The sequence below is a fragment of the Dermacentor albipictus genome, chromosome 1 (genome assembly GCF_038994185.2).
Source record: "Dermacentor albipictus isolate Rhodes 1998 colony chromosome 1, USDA_Dalb.pri_finalv2, whole genome shotgun sequence".
NCBI classification, from domain to species: domain Eukaryota; kingdom Metazoa; phylum Arthropoda; class Arachnida; order Ixodida; family Ixodidae; genus Dermacentor; species Dermacentor albipictus.
This window is the reverse complement of record NC_091821.1, coordinates 433,274,850-433,295,930: the sequence shown is the minus strand read 5'-3', so window position 1 is coordinate 433,295,930 and position 21,081 is coordinate 433,274,850. Positions and strand designations below refer to the sequence as shown.

The following is a 21,081-nucleotide window of genomic DNA, read 5'->3' as shown; positions in this document are numbered from 1 at the left end:
TTCAAGTGGCTGAGGAGTTCTGTAGAGATTTATACCGTACCAGTGGCACCCACGACGATAATGGAAGAGAGAATAGTCTAGAGGAATTCGAAATCCCCCAGGTAACGCTGGAAGAAGTAAAGCAAGCCTTGGGAGCTATGCAAAGGGGGAAGGCAGCTGGGGAAGATCAGGTAACAGCAGATTTGTTGAAGGATGGTGGGCAGATTGTTCTAGAGAAACTGGCCACCCTGTATGCGCAATGCCTCATGACCTCGAGCGTACCCGAATCTTTGAAGAACGCTAACACAGTCCTAATCCATAAGAAAGAGGACGCCAAAGACTTGAAAAATTATAGACCGATCAGCTTACTGTCAGTTGCCTACAAACTATTTACTAAGGTAATTGCAAATAGAATCAGGAACACCTTAGACTTCTGCCAAGCAAAGGAACAGGCAGGATTCCGTAAAGGCTACTCAGCAATACACCATATTCACACTATCAATCAGGTGATAGAGAAATGAGCGGAATATAACCGACCCTTATATATATAGCTTTCATTGATTACGAGAAAACGTTTGATTCTGTCGAAACCTCAGCAGTCATGGAGGCATTACGGGATCAGGGTGTAGACGAGCCGTATGTAAAAATACTGAAAGATATCTATAGCGGTTCCACAGCCACCGTAGTCCTCCATTAAGAAAGCAACGAAATCCCAATAAGGAAAGGCGTCAAGCAGTGAGATACGATCTTTCCAATGCTATTCACAGCGTGTTTACAGGAGGTATTCAGAGACCTGGATTGGTAAGAATTGGGGATAAACGTTAATGGAGGATACCTTAGTAACTTGCTATTCGTTTATGATATTGCCTTGCTTAGTAACTCAGGGGACCAATTGCAATGCATGCTCACTGACCTGGAGAGGCAAAGCAAAAGATTGGGTCTAAAAATTAATCTACGGAAAACGAAAATAATGTTAAACAGTCTCGGAAGAGAACAGCAGTTTACGATAGATAGAGTGGCACTGGAGGTGGTGAGGGAATACATCTACTTAGGGCAGGTAGTGACGGCGGATCTGGATCATGAGGCGGAAATAATCAGAAGAATAAGAATGGGCTGGGCTGCGTTTGGCAGGCATTCTCAGATCATAAACAGCAGGTTGCCATTATCCCTCAAGAGAAAAGTGTATAATAGCTGTGTCTTACCAGTACTCACCTACGGGGCAGAAACCTGGAGTCTTACGAAAAGGGTTCTACCTAAATTGAGAACGACGCAACGAGCTATGGAAAGAGGAATGATAGGTGTAACGTTAAAGGATAAGAAAAGAGCAGATTGGGTGAGGGAACAAACGCGAGTTAATGACATCTTAGTTGAAATCAAGAAAAAGAAATGGGCATGGGCAGGACATGTAATGAGGAGGGAAGATAACCGATGGTCATTAAGGGTTGCGGACTGGATTCCAAGGGAAGGGAAGCGTAGCAGGCGGCGGCAGAAAGTTAGGTGGGCGGATGAGATTAAGAAGTTCGCAGGGACGACATGGCCACAATTAGTACATGACCGGGGTTGTTGGAGAAGTATGGGAGATGACCTTTGCCCTGCAGTGGGCATAACCAGGCTGATGATGATGATGATGATGATGAAAGTTAGCTGGGGCACCCTTTACACCACACTCGAATAACGTTCGCAAAATATTCGAGAGCTGATATGCTATAGCGCGCGTGTCAATTTTATTGCAACAGCCATGTTCGAGTTGCATGGCAACTTCGAATAGCGGCAGAATGGCACGTTAATCGGTTCGTCAGAATTTCTCGTTAGGCAAGCTCGCGAATCGTCATTACACAACGCACAAACAAACACGCATTGATGGACTAGCATCTATGACGAAGCAAGACTTCTCGGTCTACGAGGTGGCGGGATCGAATCCCGGCCGCGGCGGCCGCATATCGATGGGGGCGAAATTCAAGAACGTCTGTGGGGGTACCCCTGCATTGGGTGCACGCTGAAGAACCTTAGGCGGTCAGAATTAATACGGAGTCCCTCACTATGTTGCATGACTCATAATCAGATCGTGCTTTTGTGTTTTTTTTTTAATGATGATTCTTTATTCCTGCACATATTATATGCAGGGAATTGAAGTGAAGCTCAAGGCCATTCGGCGAGACAGGGCTTCAGCACGAGGAATAATAGAAATCTGAGCGACAGGAAAATACTAACAAAATAAATTCAGCACACAGTGGCTGTACCGACGTAAATCGACGTAAAGAGCATTTTAAAAAAAGGAAGATATTCGCAGAAACATGAAAGAAAGTATTGACATCTACGTGTGGTGTGCACATTTCCAGCGACTGCCTCTGCGGCATATACATACATCAAAGCAGGTTTAAAAACCAGGCAGATCTTGTCGTTTAGACGTCGGCTTTAGACGTAACAGACGTCGACAACGGCACCTACAATCTATAATCGGCAACATTATATTAGTCGTTCATACGCGTAAAACCGTAGAATTTAATTATCATTATTTCTTCTTGTTCGGTCTCGTTTGTGCCCGCGCTATAATATCGCACATATGAGGAGGAAGTAGAGAGAAGGCAGGGATATTAACCAGAAATGCGTCTGGTTGGCTAGCCCACCCTGGGGTACGGGAAAGAGGGAATAGAAAGATGAGATAGAGAGAGAGATGGGAAAGGGGAGGGGGGAGGAATATCCGCGGTGAGCAAATTTGTAATAATTCCCTTGGTGGTAGAAGTCCCGCTTTCCACAGCCCCGAATTTTAGGAGATCGCCATGTTCACGTCTGACACCTATATAGAGGAACCAATTAAACTACAACCTGCAAGTCGGTTTAAAAATATGTCCGTGTTTATATAGCAAAGCTGCGTTGGTCGGTGACCTCGGCATTTAAAGGAAAAAGAAAAAAAAAGGAAAAGAAGGGGCGGAACCTTGACAGGTGGTTTCGGGCATGTAATTCCCACAGCCGCCCCCCTTCTCCCCCTGATCGCGCGTGTGTGTTCGTGCGCATGTATATATATATATATATATATATATATATGTATGGTGCGCAGGGAGGAACACGCAACCACGTACCACGTTCTCGTGGCCCCGGCGCGAGCGGACGGACGGCGAGGTTCTCGTGGCCGAGTCTCTCTCGACGCCCTTCTCGCATTCCAGCACGCCGGTCGGGCGTCGTGTTTCCCCCTAGTCGGCGGCGCGTTCGATATCTGCGCTGGCTGGCTGAGCGGTGCGCGGCGGCCGCTCGAAATGGGTCTAATGAGGCCTTGCCGGATTACATGCAGGTCGGTCTCGCAACTCGGCGGCGAGGGTGGCAGGAAGCCTTCGGCTCGATCGCTTTTTGCCGCTGCGATCGCTGTCAGGCGAACGGGATGGGGGGCAGCGAATGTGCCGCGTTTTTGGACGGAAAGACAAGTCCGACTGGAGTGCGTGTGTGTACTGTAGAAGGGAGACGGAAGAAAACGAACTACGAGAAAAAAAGCGAGGAAACAGCCGAGAAAAACGTCGCTCGTGCGCAATGTTCGGCTGTGCCCAGGCGTGCAGGAAAGTCGATCGGCGAGGAAGGGGGGCGCTTTGATTAACCTAAATTTTGACCCATTGAAGCGGCGCCGGCAGCTGGAGCGGCTCGCGAACCTCTCTTACCCGCCCGCCGTTTCTCCCTCTCCCGATCCCCGTAACTTGCGGCTGTCACAGGTCAAGTTTTCTCTTTTGTGTGTGTGTGTGTGTGTGTGTGTGTGTGTTTGTGTGTGTGTGTGTGTGTGTGTGTGTTTGTGTGTGTGTCGCACTTTACTCTTAGAAACCAAAGATTAATCACGGACGCAAAGTTTGCGCAGCCTCGTCGACTAGTGCCATCGATCTCATAAAGGTGTTCATCTGCAACCTCTCTGTTTCTTACGCCCACTCGGAAAGCAGCAGTGTTGTTTATTTTTGGTGCTTATACGTTATCAGCTTCCTGCTTCTAGGAAACTAAGCGGCCAAGAACGAAAGGCGCTCACCGCCTAATTCCGGTATAGTGTGCGCCGTTTGGATTGTGCCGCCCATGTGTCCACACTTCCTTCTTTTTTTCTTTTTTTCCCCGGGAATATAATCGCTGACGTTCCACAAGCTGGAAATCCCTTAAGTCGAGTAGCTTGAAGGTAATTTAAATATTAATCTTTCTTTCTCTCTCTCTCTCTCCGCTTCCATGTCAACTCAAAAGCTCGTTTCGTTGCCTCCCGACAGCGACATCAGTCGTCCCTAATGGATCGACCGCCACGCTGCCCTCGCCATGCCGTACTTCCATATAGCTATATATTGCGCCACCTCCCCGATGCGTAATGCTACTTCGCGATCCACCTTCCGTTACTAACCGGTTTGGGGCACTCGTTGCCGGCTTCGTATGCTCTCTTCCACTGTCGTTACGCTGCTCTTTTCCGTCATCCGTCGCACCTTGCGCAAAAGTGTAGAGGAGGAGGAGGAGGAGAGATGACTTGGTCCTGGAGAAGTCGCCATCGCAACCCACGGGGGCACCGTTTGTGAGCGTCCACCACTCACACACGCGCGCGTTTGAAAAGTTCCGTTCTGCGGTTCCTTGAAAAAGCGCGAAGCTGGTACACTCGCGTTTTTGTTGCTGCCAGTGTATTCACTGACGCCTGCGTTTGCGCCGGATCCTGCGCAGAAGAAACAATATAGATTTACGCGCCTTATAAGAGCTGTACTATCTGAAAGTTCTTCGGTAACCAAACGTCCATAAGCGCTAGTATACAACTGGGTGAAGAAGTCGAGACTGCGACATCAGCTAAAACAAAAAACAAACAAAAAATAAGAACAAAGCTTCTAACACAGCCGTGCAAGTGAAATTGCCTCAACCGAACACTGCGAACCAACCTGTACACCACCTTGCTTTGAGCGTGCGTGCCTAAGTTGCGAAGAAAATATTTAATGCGATAGCGTTAAGGGCCACATGTCGCAGAAAATTCGATGTCGGCTTCGGCGTCGGCGGAGTTGTCCATGAGCGAAAATTTCCCTATGTATTTAGGTATAGGTATATGCAACACATTGCTATATGACGTGTGGTATATGCGGGTTATATTGCCACACCATTCTATCCCTCAAGTTGCGCATACCTTGTCTTACATTCTTGACAAGATTATTCCTCGGAACTTCGAGAATGACAGCCCACAAACAAATGTCAGGAAACAAAACACCGGCAGCGCATGCCTTTTATGTTAAATCATGTCAGACTGAAATAATAAAAGTGCGAAACAATAACGGAAACCTTGCAATGATGTAATTTATTTTGCGCGACTGTGCACAACCTCCGGGATCGGCCCACGTAAGCAAGAGGTCGCATTTAAGCTCGCCTTCGTGCATAGCGTTGCCCGCCAGTGTTTCCCGGTAAACATCACGGTTACATAAGCTGCAGTTGCCGGGACGCATGAGAAGCAGTCGGGGATCTTTGAATGTTATCGCGTTCCGCTTTTAAAGGCGAAGCTTCAGCGCTGTTCAAGTTTTTTTTCGCTGCGTCTGTGGTCTTCAAACCTTTGCTCGCGACTGCACAATGGAATGCCGACGATGCGAGCACGGTCGGTCCGAATTCCCTGGTGATACGATCCTTTTAGGAGGAAGCAGATGAGAAGAAGGGCTGCCGCCAGCTGCAGGCCGGCAAGAAGCATTGCAAATGCGGACGAAAATCGTTCCGCCCTGGCGCCAGTTTATCAATTGCGGTATAATGTCTCGAGCGTATACGTCACAACAAACATACACCGGCGAGACTATAGCGGGGAGGACGGCGTTGAAACTGGCGCGACACGCCCAGCTGATGGAGTTATAGAATGCGCAGCATTCTACGCAGTGGGTTGAGTTTCGTTTCGATAGTGTGGCGATTCTATTCGGATTCTATGTTCTGTTCCGCGCTTGGTCAGTAATTCGCGTGGCGCCCAGCGTATACATTACTGCCAGGAACGGCCGGGCTTGAGCGGTGCACGGGTCGTATGGAAGGAAGAGAATCGATCGAGACGGAATATTTATACCACGCGTCCCGATCATGTGCGGAATTCGGCCCCAATCTATGGGAGGCTGCGAGTCATATATTTTTTGTTTGTGTATACCGTCGGCCCACCAGAGGTTTGATCTTTAGCTGGCAGATCATCAGGGCAGTAAGCTTTGGTAGGGTAAGCGTAATATGTATGTATCATATCAAATGTTGAGAACTTTCTTGCAATTTAACAACCTATCTTGAAGCGATACCGTTGAGGTGGTACTACAGCTTATGAAAAGCTTTTTTTTTTCTTTTTTTTTTCTGGTGGGCTTTATTGTAGACCTTGAGGCCAGGCATGTGTTCCGATATATTATAGTTTTTCTTTAGCATATTATTAGTGCATCGTGTGTCGAATCGCAATAGGTTCGCCCGACGCGGCAAATATTCAAAAGCGAATGTTTAAAAATACCAATCGTTAACACACATGCAAGGTGCTCAGGGTTCAACTATGTCCTTGCACGTTGAGCTTGTTGAAGGTAATTAACTCCTGATTCTAGAAAGTGCATGGCGTATAGTTTAGAGAGAAAATGCCACTTGTCGCGCATTAATATTTTCCTTTGTTTGGGAAAGTGTCGGGCAGGCCGGGGAGGTGGTACCGGTGATTTGTGGTGCGGGGGAAGGTGGAGGAAGACGAGCCGGCTCCACCACCCTTCCCCTTAATTCCGCTTCTGGAGTCCACGCCTTGCGAATTGTGTGCGATGCGCTCGTGACAACTCCGTTTAATACGCGCGTTCGACTTCCGCGAGACCTGACGTGGAAGTTTCATGGTCTACATATAGGCGGAGCGATTCTCGGTGCATCCGTGCGTGGCAATCTTTTCGCCCGTGGCTATGACAACGCCCTCGACCGTGTTCACCGCCGAAGAATTGGCGGCACGTATAGGCACGTTCTTCCTGCAGGAAGTGCGAAACTGGGGGCCGGCGCGTACCGCTCTGCCGTGTACCTCCTAAAAATATCGCCCGTCGTCGGGAACCGGAATCAAACGACTGCGGTTTTTACTGTGTATACGCTTGGTGGATTCTCTCGAATGATCCCGCAATGAAGTTGTAGACAGGTCGGTGAGGAATGCTGTGCTCTTTCGGCGGCCGCGTGGCAGAGAGGTATCTTTAGTGCAGGAATTCCTGAATGCCGCCGATTTCGGCCGTGTCCGTTCGACGCTCGAGTTTTCCTTTTTCGCACACTCTCATTCTCACTTTCTAATTGCAAAGGCATGAATCGGACTCTAACGCGCGTGTTGCCTTTGTGGCCCGTTTCTGTCTTCCTTCCTAAAAGGGACGCGAGAAGAGAGACTATAGAGTTATAGCTATAGTGTTTATATTTATACTTCAAATCTTAAAGTTTCATTAATAATTGTTCATTATCTATGGGTAACTCCGTTTAATGTACTTAACAGGCAAAAGTCTCGCTCCACCCGTTCTTTAGTGCAGTTGTTTTTGAACTGCGGCGCTTTCTACGGAGTGAATTCTTCGCAGAATTCTGTTGCAGTGCGACTCCTTTCGACGTACCTAAAAGGAAGAGTTTGGGTGTCTGCGAAGCACCTGGATTCATCCAGATGGGAGGGGGGGGGGCGACATGGGCTTTACTTCAACCAACCCTTGAGCCTCCTCAGCTGTCGCGTACTGCAGAATCCCCTTTTCTTCTGCGGCATGGGAAAGAAACTCGTCCGAGTTTGTAAATGTGCATACCAAGCTACGCAACAGGCTCCCAGAGGATCGCGTTAAAGAACTTGCGTACGTGCACTCGAAGTTCGATGTCCTGAAGGCTTCGTCCACTGCACAGCGAAGCGTGGACGCGTCAAGCGGAAAGGAATCGGACAGAGACTGATACAAATGTCGGCCTTGACGGTTTGATGTGAAATCATTGCCTTGACGTGAAATCGTGCCTAGATTTTGAACCCGGAAGCTCTGCTGGGCCTTTTGTGATGCAACGGTTATATTATTATATTATATTATTATATCAATTATTATATTAGTTTTAGAGAAATGAATGTGCCGGCTTTTCAATAGCTCTGTGCGCAATCGTCTTTTTCAATTTTGAGTATCTTTCTGAAAAAACAAAGTACATGAAAGAAACCGTTTTTTTTCACGCCCCTCAAAATTTCATGACATTTTACGTCTCTAAACATGTCGCCGCGCGCCGTTTGCTGTATATGTGTGAGGGAAAGCGTGCGAGAGTGAGCGGACGATGGTAGCTCAGTTTCTTGCGCACAAGAGAGGAAAGCTGGGAGGAAGCGCGCCGTCCTCCGTCGCGCTCAAGGCACCAGGTGGAGGGTAGGGAGGCTGGGGGGGGGTGGCGTATGACGAGGCCGCGCGCGCCCTGTCTTAAAAGCAATCTGCGATGGGGACAGAGTGCGCCGAGTGCTGATAGCTTCGTGTGTGCTGTGTTCTCGCCGCTTAGTTCGTGTTGAAGCCAGAGGCAGCACGAAGGTCACTTCGCTCGCTGCTGCTGCCGCCGGGCTTTCCCACTCCAGCGTTTTGACAGCGAGTGCGCGCGGTCATCGAGTGAGATGTGTTCACGTTTGCTTGCGCGCGCGTGACACCATGCTTCTTAATTTAGAGAGAGTAAGCGGATGTTTACAACTTTATACGGCCGATAAAGCTGCTATCGTTATTTCGCATAGCGGTCTACTAATTTGCTATTGCAATGAATGATTCCCGTTTCGGGCGAAATTGCGACTTTCTTTGTTTCAGAGGTCTTGTTTGCAAGTTGGTCGCTTGCGAGCTCGATCACGTGGTCACTTTCATGTACGATGTCGCAAGGACTCTTGCACTCCTACAGGTTAAATAAAGAAAAAGTCATTTTCGTTCATGAATTGTCAAATATAATCACTAATTCGTAAGACAGGGACCCTGAGATAGAAACAGTTGCTTGGGCAGTTACCTAGCTTTTAAAACTTGCGTGCACCGTTGGGAAATGTCCCTGTCGGAAAGACGTCTTGCTCTCAGAATATTAAAATCGATACACGGTGCATGACTACATGCTTTTTATCTTGCGTTCAGCGAAATGTTTCAAGAATAAAATGTTTTCTTGTGGCATTATCTCGCATCCATTCACCGGGATTGCTTCATGATCATCGCAAATAAAACTTATATTCCTGCCAACAAATCTCGAAGACTGGACGTTTTAGCCCTGGAAAAGCGAATTTAGGGACGTTGGCGTAGTGGGGCTCGTGTGCATCTCTTGGCTTAAGTATACCTGTAGGCATCCACACAAATACTTTGCCCACACAACAGCTAAACTGCCTCATTTTATCATTATTTTGTTGTGCTGCCTAAAACACCTTTTGGACACACAAAAAGGCGCATGCTGTTGAGGCATGCAACAGAAACTCGTTGAAAGCGTCCTCATAGCAGGAATGTCGTATACAGCTGGCCGTTATTTCACTGGGATATGCCGTTCCAACTCGGACATCGACCTCGAAAAGAATTGTACCGGGTGCATTTTTTTTTCTTTTGCCTCGTAGTCTATACGATGTCTCCGTCGCAAAGAGAGAGATACAAAGAAAGCGTATTTTATTCCCCGTTGAGGATCGAGCATATCGTGTGGGAACGTCGCAGGGCGCTCGTTGCTTGTTCTCATACTTTGCGACGCTTTTAGCGGCGCGCGCCTTTCTTTCTTTCTTTCTTTCTTTCTTTCTTTCTTTCTTTCTTCCTTTCTTTCTTTCTTTCTTTCTTTCTTTCTTTCTTTCTTTCTTTCTTTCTTTCTTTCTTTCTTTCTTTCTTTCTTTCTTTCTTTCTTTCTTTCTTTCCATTAGGGCTGTCGCTCCTTCTGTACGGTCGCCTCCATTTTATCACCTTAGGTAAACGTGAGGGAGATCGCGAGTATGACTTGAACGTCACATTGACCTCGAAGCCTTCTGCGTCTGCTGTTGTTTATAGATGGTGTAGCACGCACTGGCGCCTGGCGGAATTTTTCGTAATGTTAACGCGCCGTCTCATGTGGAGGGTTAAAATGTGTACTCGGGGAACTAAGTGCACTAATCTGAATCTCTCATGAGAAAAAAGAAAAAAAAAAGATGTTGCTGAGACCGGCTTATGGGCAGACGTGTGTACCGCTGCGTACAATTGGACACATAAAAAAAATAATAATAAACGAGGCCACTGAATCTGGTTAGACCAAATTCGACTGACGAGGCATACCGTCGAAATTCCATTTTCGTCAACTTCGAGCAGTAAGAGGTTCGCTACCACAACAACGCAATAAAGGCTAAACTTAAGTATTTTGAACGTCGCCCCGAAATCTCAGCGCCTGTATATTACGTCAGCGTCGCGTCTTGAATTTTAAAACATTTCTTATATTTCGGCTCTTGCGGTGCAGTAAGAAAGTTATCGAGGCATGGGGGGCACGTTTAGTCTATATCGCACCCGTAGAACGCAATGTAGTCCATCAGCAGACAAAAAAAAAAAAAGCTATGGGCCCGGGAGACGCCGTCGGGATTCCTCGCGCCTCGGCGTGCAGGCTCTATGATGCAAGGACGGGAACTTCAAGTCGGCGTCGCAAGACGCATCTTCCGTTCTTGTGTCTTTTGTGCCTTTTAAAAAGCCCCCTCTCAAGGTATAAGACTGGCTTTTTTTCTTTCTTCGGTATTGCATCACAAGGGTATTTAGTGTTGCAGCTCAACTTATTCATTTTTCTGTAGCGTTCCTTGCGGCTGAAGTACGCTGCTTGTGATTCCGTACGGAGGCTGTGCTTCCACGGTCGTTCTACTCGTTTGCTCGTCGGTGTCAGCCGCGCTGTAACCTGGCCCTTGCGCCATTAGAAATCAATCAATCAATCAATCAATCAATCAATCAATCAATCAATCAATCAATCAATCAATCAATCAATCAATCAATCAATCAATCAGCCGCGCTTTCGGAGCACCGCAGCACGGTCGCGGAGAGCAGGAATGAAGCGGTAGACCAAAAAAAAAAAAAAAAGTCGGGGATTGGATGACGCGGGGAAGCTGGCTGGACAAGGCAGCGCTTTTGTCGTCCTCCTTCGGTGTCTTCACAGCGCCAGTTGCAAAGGCAGAACTTTACATAACAAAATCAAGTATTAAATTCTGAGATATTGCGTGCCAAACCACGCTCTCATTAATGCCGTATAGTGGAGGGGACTCCGGGTTAACTACGACCACCCTGGTGTTCTTTAACTGCCTTAACGTGCGCTTACATCTGAGTATACACGAACGTTCTTTGTATTTATAACCCCCATAAAAATGCTGCTGCCGCGGCGCTGTTCACAACCACAGCGTAACAGGTACACGCGGATCGAACAGCTTTGATTGCCAGTAAACGTTCCAGTACCATAAGCTGAAGCGTCACAGGTACCTGCTGTATACCGCGTATGTTTAAAGAGGACTGCAAGTGCCCAAAGGCCAGCCAGCTCGACTTCTTCGAGACAAGGACTTGTCTCGCGGAGGTGAAACGAGAGATGATAGTTTTAAAATAGGGGTCTTAAAGAAATAGCGTCGAAGCCACTGCGCATGTGCGAGACGCAAATTGCGTTTGGGTTTTGCGTCGGGCACGCTATTTCACTAATTTAGCGGGAACTCCAAAAGCTGCCTCAAAAGCTTTGCGTCAGGAAACATGGCGGCACCCATCGAAGCGGCGGCTCTAACTAGCACCAAACTGTGCTCGATTCGTGGCAACGCGCTAAGTTCGTAAGCTAGGAGGAGTGACTGCGCTTATCGCTTTCTCTCAGCTAGCGTGTGTTATGAAGATTGATTCATTACACGCCGCTGATTCCGAATTAGGTTGTCGATTTAGTGGCTTGTAGGCCTAACACGGCTTCGGTTAGCTGGTGAAGGGACGTAAAGTTCGTTGCTCAAAACGGAGTGCAACAAGTTGCTTGCTGCTAACAGAATAACCTCTAAATTGTAATTAAACGCGAAAACATGAAAGTCAAAATTACTCGATCTTCATGTTATAAAAGAGTATATTCTATTTTAACATTTATAATAGCTTTTCTTTGACGCCGTAGTGGCGCTGCAAGCGCAAGACGCTGTCGGCAAACGCAAAGCCTTATTCTTAAAGCTCTTCGCTCCTGCGTATCCCAACGCTAACACCCTCAAAGCTCTTTGGGGCCTCAAACTTTTGGGGCCGGTATTTAAAATTCTCTGTTGTCTCAAAGCGTTGCCACAGAACGGAAACAATGCCAATCGGTCACCCACGTACTTGAGAACGCGTCTACAATGCAGGAGGGTATTTTTCGTGCTTGTATTTTTCGTGCTTTTCACGGGAGTGCAAGACCAAGATGCATCTATAGGCTGGAAATGTATTACGCGAACGTGACGTTTGCATCACGGGTATCGAGATTCAGCGGCATCATATCCGCAGAGGCCGGATGTTATGACAATTAAAAATTGTGGTTTAGCCGGGCCTATAACGGGCACTAAAGTGGTCATTTAAGGTATATAGAGGTGCCGAATACTGTTCTTTGGGCCATTGATAGGCTCAATTAAAAAGAACTTCCGCAGTGCACCTCGGAATAAATTATCATTTTCTAAGGAACAGACGCCCACTAAGCCTTTGTTTTCAGAAATTCAGTTTATCTTCTCGACAAAGCGGAATGTGGCAAGCTGCGTAGGTTGCAACGTTTATCTGAGATTGACTAACGACAGCATAAGCAGAATTGTGAAAGCAGTGACAATGAAGCACCGTGCGTCTCAATATTTTCGGTTTCGTGTCGCGCCTTTTTTTTTTTTTCTCTGAGTATCGTTTCCTTTATGAATGCTCAATATTGACCGAAGTTAGGGACACATGCTTGTACTTTGGAACGTCTATTGGTCCACTACCCTCTGGAATTCTAGAATGTTCGTAGGCAAGAACCCTTGACAATTCTTTCAGTATACCGAAAACCCGGGATTTTTGTCCGAGACAGATGAAAGTCTCGAACTAATTTTATCTCTAATGCGTTTGTTAAGGATGGGGGCTGGAGCATTTCCTGAACGTCCAATATGAGCCTGTACGGATCAGAGTTGGGCCCGAGCATTCAAGTTTCTCGTGGATGTAGGCTAAAGAAACGTGAAGTGAACGCACAAGTAAGCTGAGTATCCACAAGTATCGTCGCGTAGCGTAGTTGAGCCCTTCTCATAGCGATGCTCTCGTCCGCTGAAAAGCAGTTAGTAACAAACTAAACACCGGTAAATTGTTCCTGACAATAATTGGCTGCCTTCACCAGTTCCTCAGCGGATGACAGCGTTACAAACAAAATAATTAAGGCTATGACAAAGGACTAAGAAATTCATGTTTAGGCCGTAAAAAAATTCTCTTGGAGTGTCCATATAATTGCTGTCGCAATAAAAAAAAAGGCATTTTGCCTAAAGTTGCAATCTGTCCAAATCGGCATGGTACGTGCTCCTGTTACTGTAATGCACAGTTCTTACATGTCTCATTCGCCGGTCAGCCATGGAGTTTTGTTTTGTTTAGCTGCAGATCCCGTACGGTAAACATAGTCGCTCGCCCGTCGTTTTAGTTTGCATTGCGGAGAATGTTTCTTTTAACGCGTTCGACGGCATAAAATGTGTGCACTGCCGACGACGCAAAAGCGGGGTCAGCCGGGCATTTCCTGTCCAATTGTTGCACGGTCCCCTCACCTCCCCCCCCACCTCCCCTAAGACCGCCTTCATAATCATATCCGCGGACGGCGGAGCGTGGCGGTTTTTTAAACCGACACAACGAAGCCATTGTTTCCTTTTTATTGGCTTTTCTATGCCACTGCCGACGTCCGTGGTCACGCACAAAAGGAGGGGCAGCGCTGAATGCGAGGAAGTACGCCTCTGCCGGCCTCATCTGTTAGCACGACGGAGTGAGCAACAAGGGAATGCGTCAAAATGAATTCCGCGGGAGAAGGAGTGGCAGTGCGCTTGCGCACTCACGGGCTTGCGTGGCTGTTACGTTTGCTGCCCCTTTGTGTTTGAATGGGCACGAGCGGCCGCGGTGAAAGTGTGCGTGTGTTGTTTTCTCGCGGCCTTGTTTTGGCTGGCTGCTGTACTGCGCTGGTGGCCGAGTTTGGTCTCGTTCGCTCCTATTTCTTCCTTTTATTTATTTCTTTTTGTTAAAGTTTCTCGTTTGGACCATCTCAAACAAAACGGAAGAAATGAAAGCAGTTATATTTCATTTGGGTTACAAGTTATGAGCCTTTGCCTGTTCTTTCTCTACGTGGTGTGCCAGGAGGTTATGAAGTTTGCTGCCGGAAAGTTTACGCACCCGTGGGCTCGTGGCTGAATTGGATGCGGAAAGCTTACGGAAATGCGGCGAAATAAAGGCGGTTCCTGTCGTGAAACGTTAACCGAACGTTCGTCATTAGAAAGCTTTAGAAATAGGGGACCCAAAGCTATGCCATCTGACAGACGTGACAAAAGAACTCAAAATGCGTACAAAGTAGGTTTTTTTTTGTGTGTGTTTCGAGGGGAAGGCGTAGTGGCACCAGGTACGCATGACCGCTTGACGACGCTATTTTTAAAGCTGCCTACTGCTTATTGTAAAGTACTGTCATCATCAGGTCTAACCTGTGTGGCTACGATTACCAATGTACCTGTCTCCGCGAAGCACGTTGGTAATCGTAGCCAAATAGGTCAGATCTGAAATGCACGGATCTGGAGGCACTGAGCTGCTATGATGTCGGCGAGGCCAGAGAGTGAAAAAAAAATACATAAAAGAAAGAAAGAAAGAAAGAAAGAAAGAAAGAAAGAAAGGAGGCAGCTTAGGAACTGGGCGCTAGTTCTACGCCTTCGTATTTTGTCAAGCGCCCCATTTCGTCCGCTATTGGATTCCGCGAAACGTTCGCCTCAGAAGAGATATATCGCTTCGTTCGTTGTTGTTGTCGCCGAGCAGCTGCTGGCACTGCATACGCCGCGCTCGGTCAGACGCGTGACGCAGCCACGGTCGCGGCGAGGCGCGCGGGCGAAACCTCCATTCCGATGGCCTCGCGTCAAGATAAACTCTCCCCGCAACATTCGCTGCGGAGTCGCGCTAGACGAAGGCCGCGGCACTCGGTGTACAAATATACATCCGCAGGCCGGCTCTCCCCTTGACGCGCCGGGCTCGCCTCAACTATAAGGGTTGCGTGTAGGGGACGATGGTCACTTTTAAAAATAACCGGGCGACTCGTTCGTACGCTCTTCAAGAGAAACGGCTTTTCGCTGTAGTTGCTGTACCGGAAACGAAGCGCGTATATACCTATACCCGCACCTCTCCGTTGGCTGCCACCGCTTTGAACGCGAACCTAATGATACACACTTCCAATATGTTCGCGTTCTTTTCTTACCGTCTCACTTCCGGCGTTTGAAACACCTGCCGTTACCCGTTATAAACCTTGGAGTCCAGCTCTGTGGTCGTCGTAACGGTTGTCATACTACTCCCCTCACCCAGCAACGCAGTTGAGGTCTCCACCACGCATTGTGTGAGGCGGTTATCGCTGTTTTCCTCTATTTTATGGCCGCTTCCTCCGCCTCCTCCAAGCGCGAGTTTGTTTGTTTGTTTGTTTGTTTGTTTGTTTGTTTCTTTCTTTCTCTCTTTCCTTCTTTCTTCCTTTCTTTCTTTCTTTCTTTCTTTCTTTCTTTCTTTCTTTCTTTCTTTGCTCGCTAGTTGGCCTGGCGCGACATTGTGCCCCTCGCCTACGAGCCCGTAAAGTGTATCGCCTGCGGGGCAGAGGAGAAGCGTTGCGTGCCGGGGGGGGGGGGGGGGGCTAACGCTATAGCGCACGCTATTTCTCACCGGTCTCGCTGTGCCTAACTTTGCTCGCCGCGCATCTCAAGTTGTCGCGCTGCTTGTACGTTTTTAATTGCGATAGCGATTATATGGAGAATCCAGGCGCATTTCTGTCGTCGCCGTCGCCGTGAGGTTCTCTGTGAAGTACGAGGGCGATGTAATCATTGCCTCGCACCGTATGCTGCATGTGCGAGAGAAAGCATGCGAGGGTGAACCGTCGATCGCGGCTCAATCTCGCGCACGCAACAGACGGAAGCGGGGAGGAAGCGCGCCGCCTTCCGTCGCGCGCAAGTCTTCGGGGGGAGTGTGGGGGGGCGGCGTTGTACTCCGGGCCGCTGTATCTTGAAAGCCATCTACGAGGGCCACAGAGTCCGCGCTGCGTTGTGATTTCGCAGCTCAAGTTTGCGTCGATGCGAGTGGCTGCAGGTAGGTCAATTCGCTCGCTGCTGCTGCCGCGTTTCCTCACTGCAGCGTTTCGATAGCGAGTTTCCGCGGTCATCGAGTGAGATGTGTTCAGGCTTGCTTGTGCGCGCGTGACACCATGTTTGTTAATAGAGTTAGCATGCCTATCTTTAGAAGTTTATACGGCCGAGAAAGAAATCCTTACTTCGTATAACTCGCTCTCCACTAATTTGCTATCGCAATCGATGCTTCGCCTTTCGGCAGAAACTACGACTCTTTTTTTCTCCAGGATACATATCCACGGACTAGCCCTCTGGTCAGTTAGTGCCATAGTCCCAATGCCATTTCGAACGCTATGCGTGGTAGTCATAGAACTCCACCCCCCCGCGCGTGCCTCGCGGGTGCATCTATCTCTCCTCTCTGCTTCGCATCCAATTCCCAAAAGGCGCATACATTTCGTACACTCGGGTCGATGCGGCCGAAGCACGGATGGTACGAGGCCGGTAGCTAGCCGAACATTATACGCGTCACTGTCGGCAACACCACCACCACCACAAACCGTTTTGTTTCTTTACGTCTGCGTTTTTCGACGGCTGCCACCGAATCGCGCCCGTGGCGAAAGGTCGGCCTGCCTCCTCCTTTATTAGTCCGACTGCTCCCGATTCTCCGGCGTACACTGCTACAAACTGATCGAGCGATCCTGCCAGGCCGGCTGCCCAGCTAGCTGCGCCGGGCGAACGCCGCTTTCCTCCTCCACCTGTCGCGCTTATTTTTTTTTTCTTCTCGTGAACGTTTGCTTCTCCTCGCTTGCGTTATACCTGCGTGTGGATCGTCCTGTGTCGCCGTCGTCCCGACTTCTTTCTGCTTCGTCGTGTATACCTGGCGAAGAAACTGTGCTGCTTCGCTCGAGGCGATCGGAGCCGAATTCGTCGCCCCGTCTTTCCGCACCGTGCGGGAATGCGTGCATGTGCGTGCATGCGTTGCGTGTTGGTGTGTGCGTGTGTGTGTCGCTTACGAGAGGAGGAAAACTTGGGCTTCCTTGGCAGTTTGACCCGGCGGCCACCGGGTTGCTGCTGCTGCTGCTGCTGCTACTGATTCAGTTGCCGAAGCGACTGCAGCAAAACGAAACGCCGCGAGCGGAAACGCGCGTTGTAGTGGTGGGAAGATCGTCGAGATATAGGGGTGGTCGGTGGGTCTCTAAAACAAACAAACAAAGAAAAAGCGCCTTTCCTTCGTATGTTTTTTTTCCTCGCTTTTATTTGCGCACTCGCGCGTGTAATGTTTCGTTCGAGTATACGCCAGCCGTGTGTCTCCCAGTCTTCCTCTACCCGTATGTGTTATGTCGGTCGGCGTCGGTGAAAAAACACGCTGTAAAATATCGAAGGCCCAGAGGCTGTACTTACAAACTGAGCAAGCTGTGCGTCTTTTGAAGCTCCTCACGCATGGTGCAGCATAGGCTGCGGGCCCGTCTATAGTTTTGACGCGAGGTAATCGACGAAGTAAGAAGAAACCCACGAACGGGAACTGCCGAAAGGAAACGGTGAAAACGGAAGATGTTGTGAACGTTCCGAAAGTATGTATATCTGCATTACTTCTGTATGTGAGTCATTACCCAGTCTTAATTCTTGAAAGCAGAGCTGCGGGATCGACTGCATGCAAGAAAAAAAAATGGCTGTGGCTTAGCTAAGGTTAAGCCCAGGATGCGAAGCATACTAGCCTTTATTTTAGTTGTTGAACCACCGTTCAGCCTCGTGAACTGCTGTTGCTTGGCTATATTTGGTTCGGCTAGACGAAGAAACAACTCATGCAGGCGAGCGCACGAGCTGAGAACCGGCTATGTAGCTACGCGGCCGCAAGCGAGCGCACGAGTTGAGCCTCCGCTTTTGCAGCTGTTATGACGTCATATGGTAGCTACGCGGCCGCGCGCGGCGCAGCAAGGAAGAGCGTGGTTGTGCGGCTAGTATGCTTCGCATAAAAAAGCACCTCGTAAGGGAGCTTCCGCTGCACAATGGCAGAATATTGTTCCTTCCCTCGGTGGACGCACCCACTAGGTCCAGGATGGCGGTCCTACGAGCGTTGGCAACGGAAAGCGGCAAGCACGCCTTGACGAGCGGCGGGCGCATCCAGGGATTACGGGGCCACATGGCGCAGCCGCTCGCGGGGCGCTCCCTTCAAAAGCGGCGCCGAAGCGCGTCGTCGTTGTTCTGCGTGGTAAAGAGTTGAAAAGCCAGTTTACGACGGCGTTTGCGCGCGCGCGCGCGCCCGCTGCTCTCTGGGACGTCCCGCTGCGGGGCACGAAACGTCGGGGAGGCGGCGGCCCCGCGCTACTCGCGTGGTGCTTCGACTGTACCCCCCCCCCCCCCCCCACCGAGTTCTGGTCCTTGTCGTGCGGTTGTTCGGCGCCACCGTTCCTCGTGTGCGTGCGTGCGTGCGTGCGCGTGCGTCTTCGTGCGTACGTGCGCGGTATTTACGCGCGACTCGTGCACCTCGCTCGCCCGCATGCCGCAGATCGCGTGTCGTGTCGAAGGTAGCACGCACGACAGGGCCTGTCTTCGTGGTGCTTATAGAATAACGCGGCACCGAGTTCGCTAGCTATATTCGTTGCGCAATCGACCGAACGCTTGTTGCGAGGCGCCGTCGGTGCTTGTTGCAGGGTGCCGTTGCTTGCGCGCGTGCGTTAGTTTTCATTCGTTGATCGTTGTATCCTCTCTAGATTTGCTTTTGCTTTTTGTTCGCTTTGTTTATCAGTCGTGGTACCACGCGCTAGAAATGGGTTCCCTGTCGGTAGGCCGCTGTCGGCAGCCGCTCCGAAGCGTAAATGGCGAGGCAGACGAGTTTTATGCGTTGTTGGCAAATGCGACGGCGTTTGCTTTATTCTTTTACAGAGCGGACGGTTAATATTCTATACGTGGTTCTGTGTATCTGAGAGGAAGCGGTGGGAAAACATTTTTTTTTTTTTGCGACGCTCACATAGCGGCCTACTTTGTTGTCGGACCGCGATGTAGCCCATGCCCTATAGAGGCGCGGGCGCGTACTCCCGCGCTGTGTATTCGCCCAGGTAAACGGGCCTAGATACACACAGAAGCATTACGTGTTACCGTCGTTGATCTCACCGTGTTTACTCAAGTCCTAAGTAAATCGTGTGTATGCTTGGCCTACAGAAGGCGGCTTGAGCTGACGGATCGTTTGATTTCTTCATTTCTGCTGCTGACCTTCAACAAACGGGCCTATTGTATCAACATTACCTATAGGCGTTCATTATATAGCCGTCCGTCCCCAGCCCTCGAACTGTGTGCTATATATATATATATATATAATATAGCCTGTATCACTCAGTGCGCCGCTACGTTGCTGCTTGTGCACTCTGTCAGCGTCGCAAACGACCTGCTGTGTATTGCCCTCTGGCCGTCTACAACCCATCGACGTCCCCAACCATTCTTTCGCATCGGCGTCGATCTCCTAGTCCCTTTTCCAACGTCCAAAACCGGCAAGAAGTGGGTCGCTGTTGCGACATACTACACGACGCGTTACGCCATTGCTCTAGCATTGTCGACAAGCTGCGCTACGGATGTCGCGGATTTCCTTCTGCATGACGTCATTCTAAGTTACTGCGCTCCGAAGCAGATGCTCACTAAATCGCGGCCGCGCCTGCTTGTCCTGCGATGTCGAAGATCTTCTTTCATGTTCTGCCGTGCACAAACTATATCCACCGCATGTCACCCGCAGACCAATGGACTATCTGAGAGGCTTAACCGGACGTTGATGGAGATGCTATCCATGTTCGTTTCTCCGGGCCACAGCGACTGGGACGACGCATGAGCGTACGTAACATTTGCATATAAGTCGTCCCGTCACGAGACCGCTGTTTTTTTTTTTCATTTTATCTGCTGTTCGGCCGCCACCCAACTTTGCTCTTCGACACACTCCTCCCACCTGCGACCAACATTCTGAGTGTGCCCGCGACATCTTCGCCCGGGCTGACAAAGCTCGCCAGATTGGCCGCTCCCGGCTCACTGCCTCACACGTTGCACACAAGACGAGGTACGACAGCCGCCACCGGGACGTTCATTTCTCCGCTGGGTCTTTAGTTCTTTAGCAGGGAAGAAGTTTCGGCGTGTTGGTGGGATGCATACAAACTGGGATACATAGCGCAGGAATGGCACAATGACGAAGCTCGTCCCGCTCGTCCCGTGTTCCTGCTTCGTCCTCGTGTCATTTTTGCGCTGTGTATCCCAGCTTTAGTTCTTCTTTAGACACCATGCCGCCGTATCGGATTGTCCGCAAAACTTCTCCCGCGCTACACATGGCCTTACAAGATCCTGCGCCAGCTCGGCGATGTGAATCAGGAAGTATCCCCGCTGGACAACCTCTGCACCTGTGCCCACTGATATCGTGTACGATTTTAGGCTGAAGCCTTGCGTCACCATGACTTGGCCTCTTGCATAAACACTAGCGCCGAGACAGCTGCTTTCCGACCGGGGCGTCATGTTACAGGGCATTGGGGCACATGTGACCTTTTGGCTAAGGCTAACACATTTGGCTAAGCGAGCGTGCAGCTGTTTCTGGCATCCATCTTGTGTGTCCAGCGTTGCTGCAATTTGTGAATATCTGTAAATGTGCTTTCACTTCACTGTTTCTGCCCCGTGGCAATGTGTAGACGCCAATTTCCAAGTCGCGGTCCATTCCGTATAGATGTTGACCACCTCTTCTAAAACCGACGCTTTCTTTGCGAATGCTGAAGAATTCAGTCTCGAGGGTGCCGGCGACGAGTGTGCGATTTCGGTCGCAGTGCATGCAGTGGATGTGGCGCCCCGAAGCTCCTCCTGAATGTCGCACCACGTGAAATGCGTCCTAAAGACGTTCCAGCTTCCACGCGGAAGCCTTGTTCAAGCCGACACGTATTCCCCAGCCTCGAGCCGTTCGCGTTGCGTTTTGTTTTCTCATAACGCGATCAGGTTCTTCTCTTTCTCGTGCACGTTGC

The 21,081-nt window shown here is 49.5% G+C and overlaps 1 protein-coding gene across 2 annotated transcripts in view; it reads left to right on the top strand.

The window, feature by feature from the left end:
- The window catches only part of Ziz (dedicator of cytokinesis protein Ziz), a 200,005-nt gene that overhangs the window by 3,443 nt on the left and 175,481 nt on the right, over positions 1 to 21,081 (top strand). Inside the window, exon 1 of one of the 2 annotated variants that reach the window (XM_065440187.1) lies at positions 19,901 to 19,921. The exons of the other annotated variant lie outside the window; for it this stretch is intronic. Coding sequence (XP_065296259.1) covers positions 19,916 to 19,921 — 6 coding nt within the window. The 5' untranslated portion in view covers positions 19,901 to 19,915. Of the gene's footprint in view, positions 1 to 19,900; positions 19,922 to 21,081 lie in introns of those variants that run through there. 2 annotated transcript variants of the gene reach the window in all.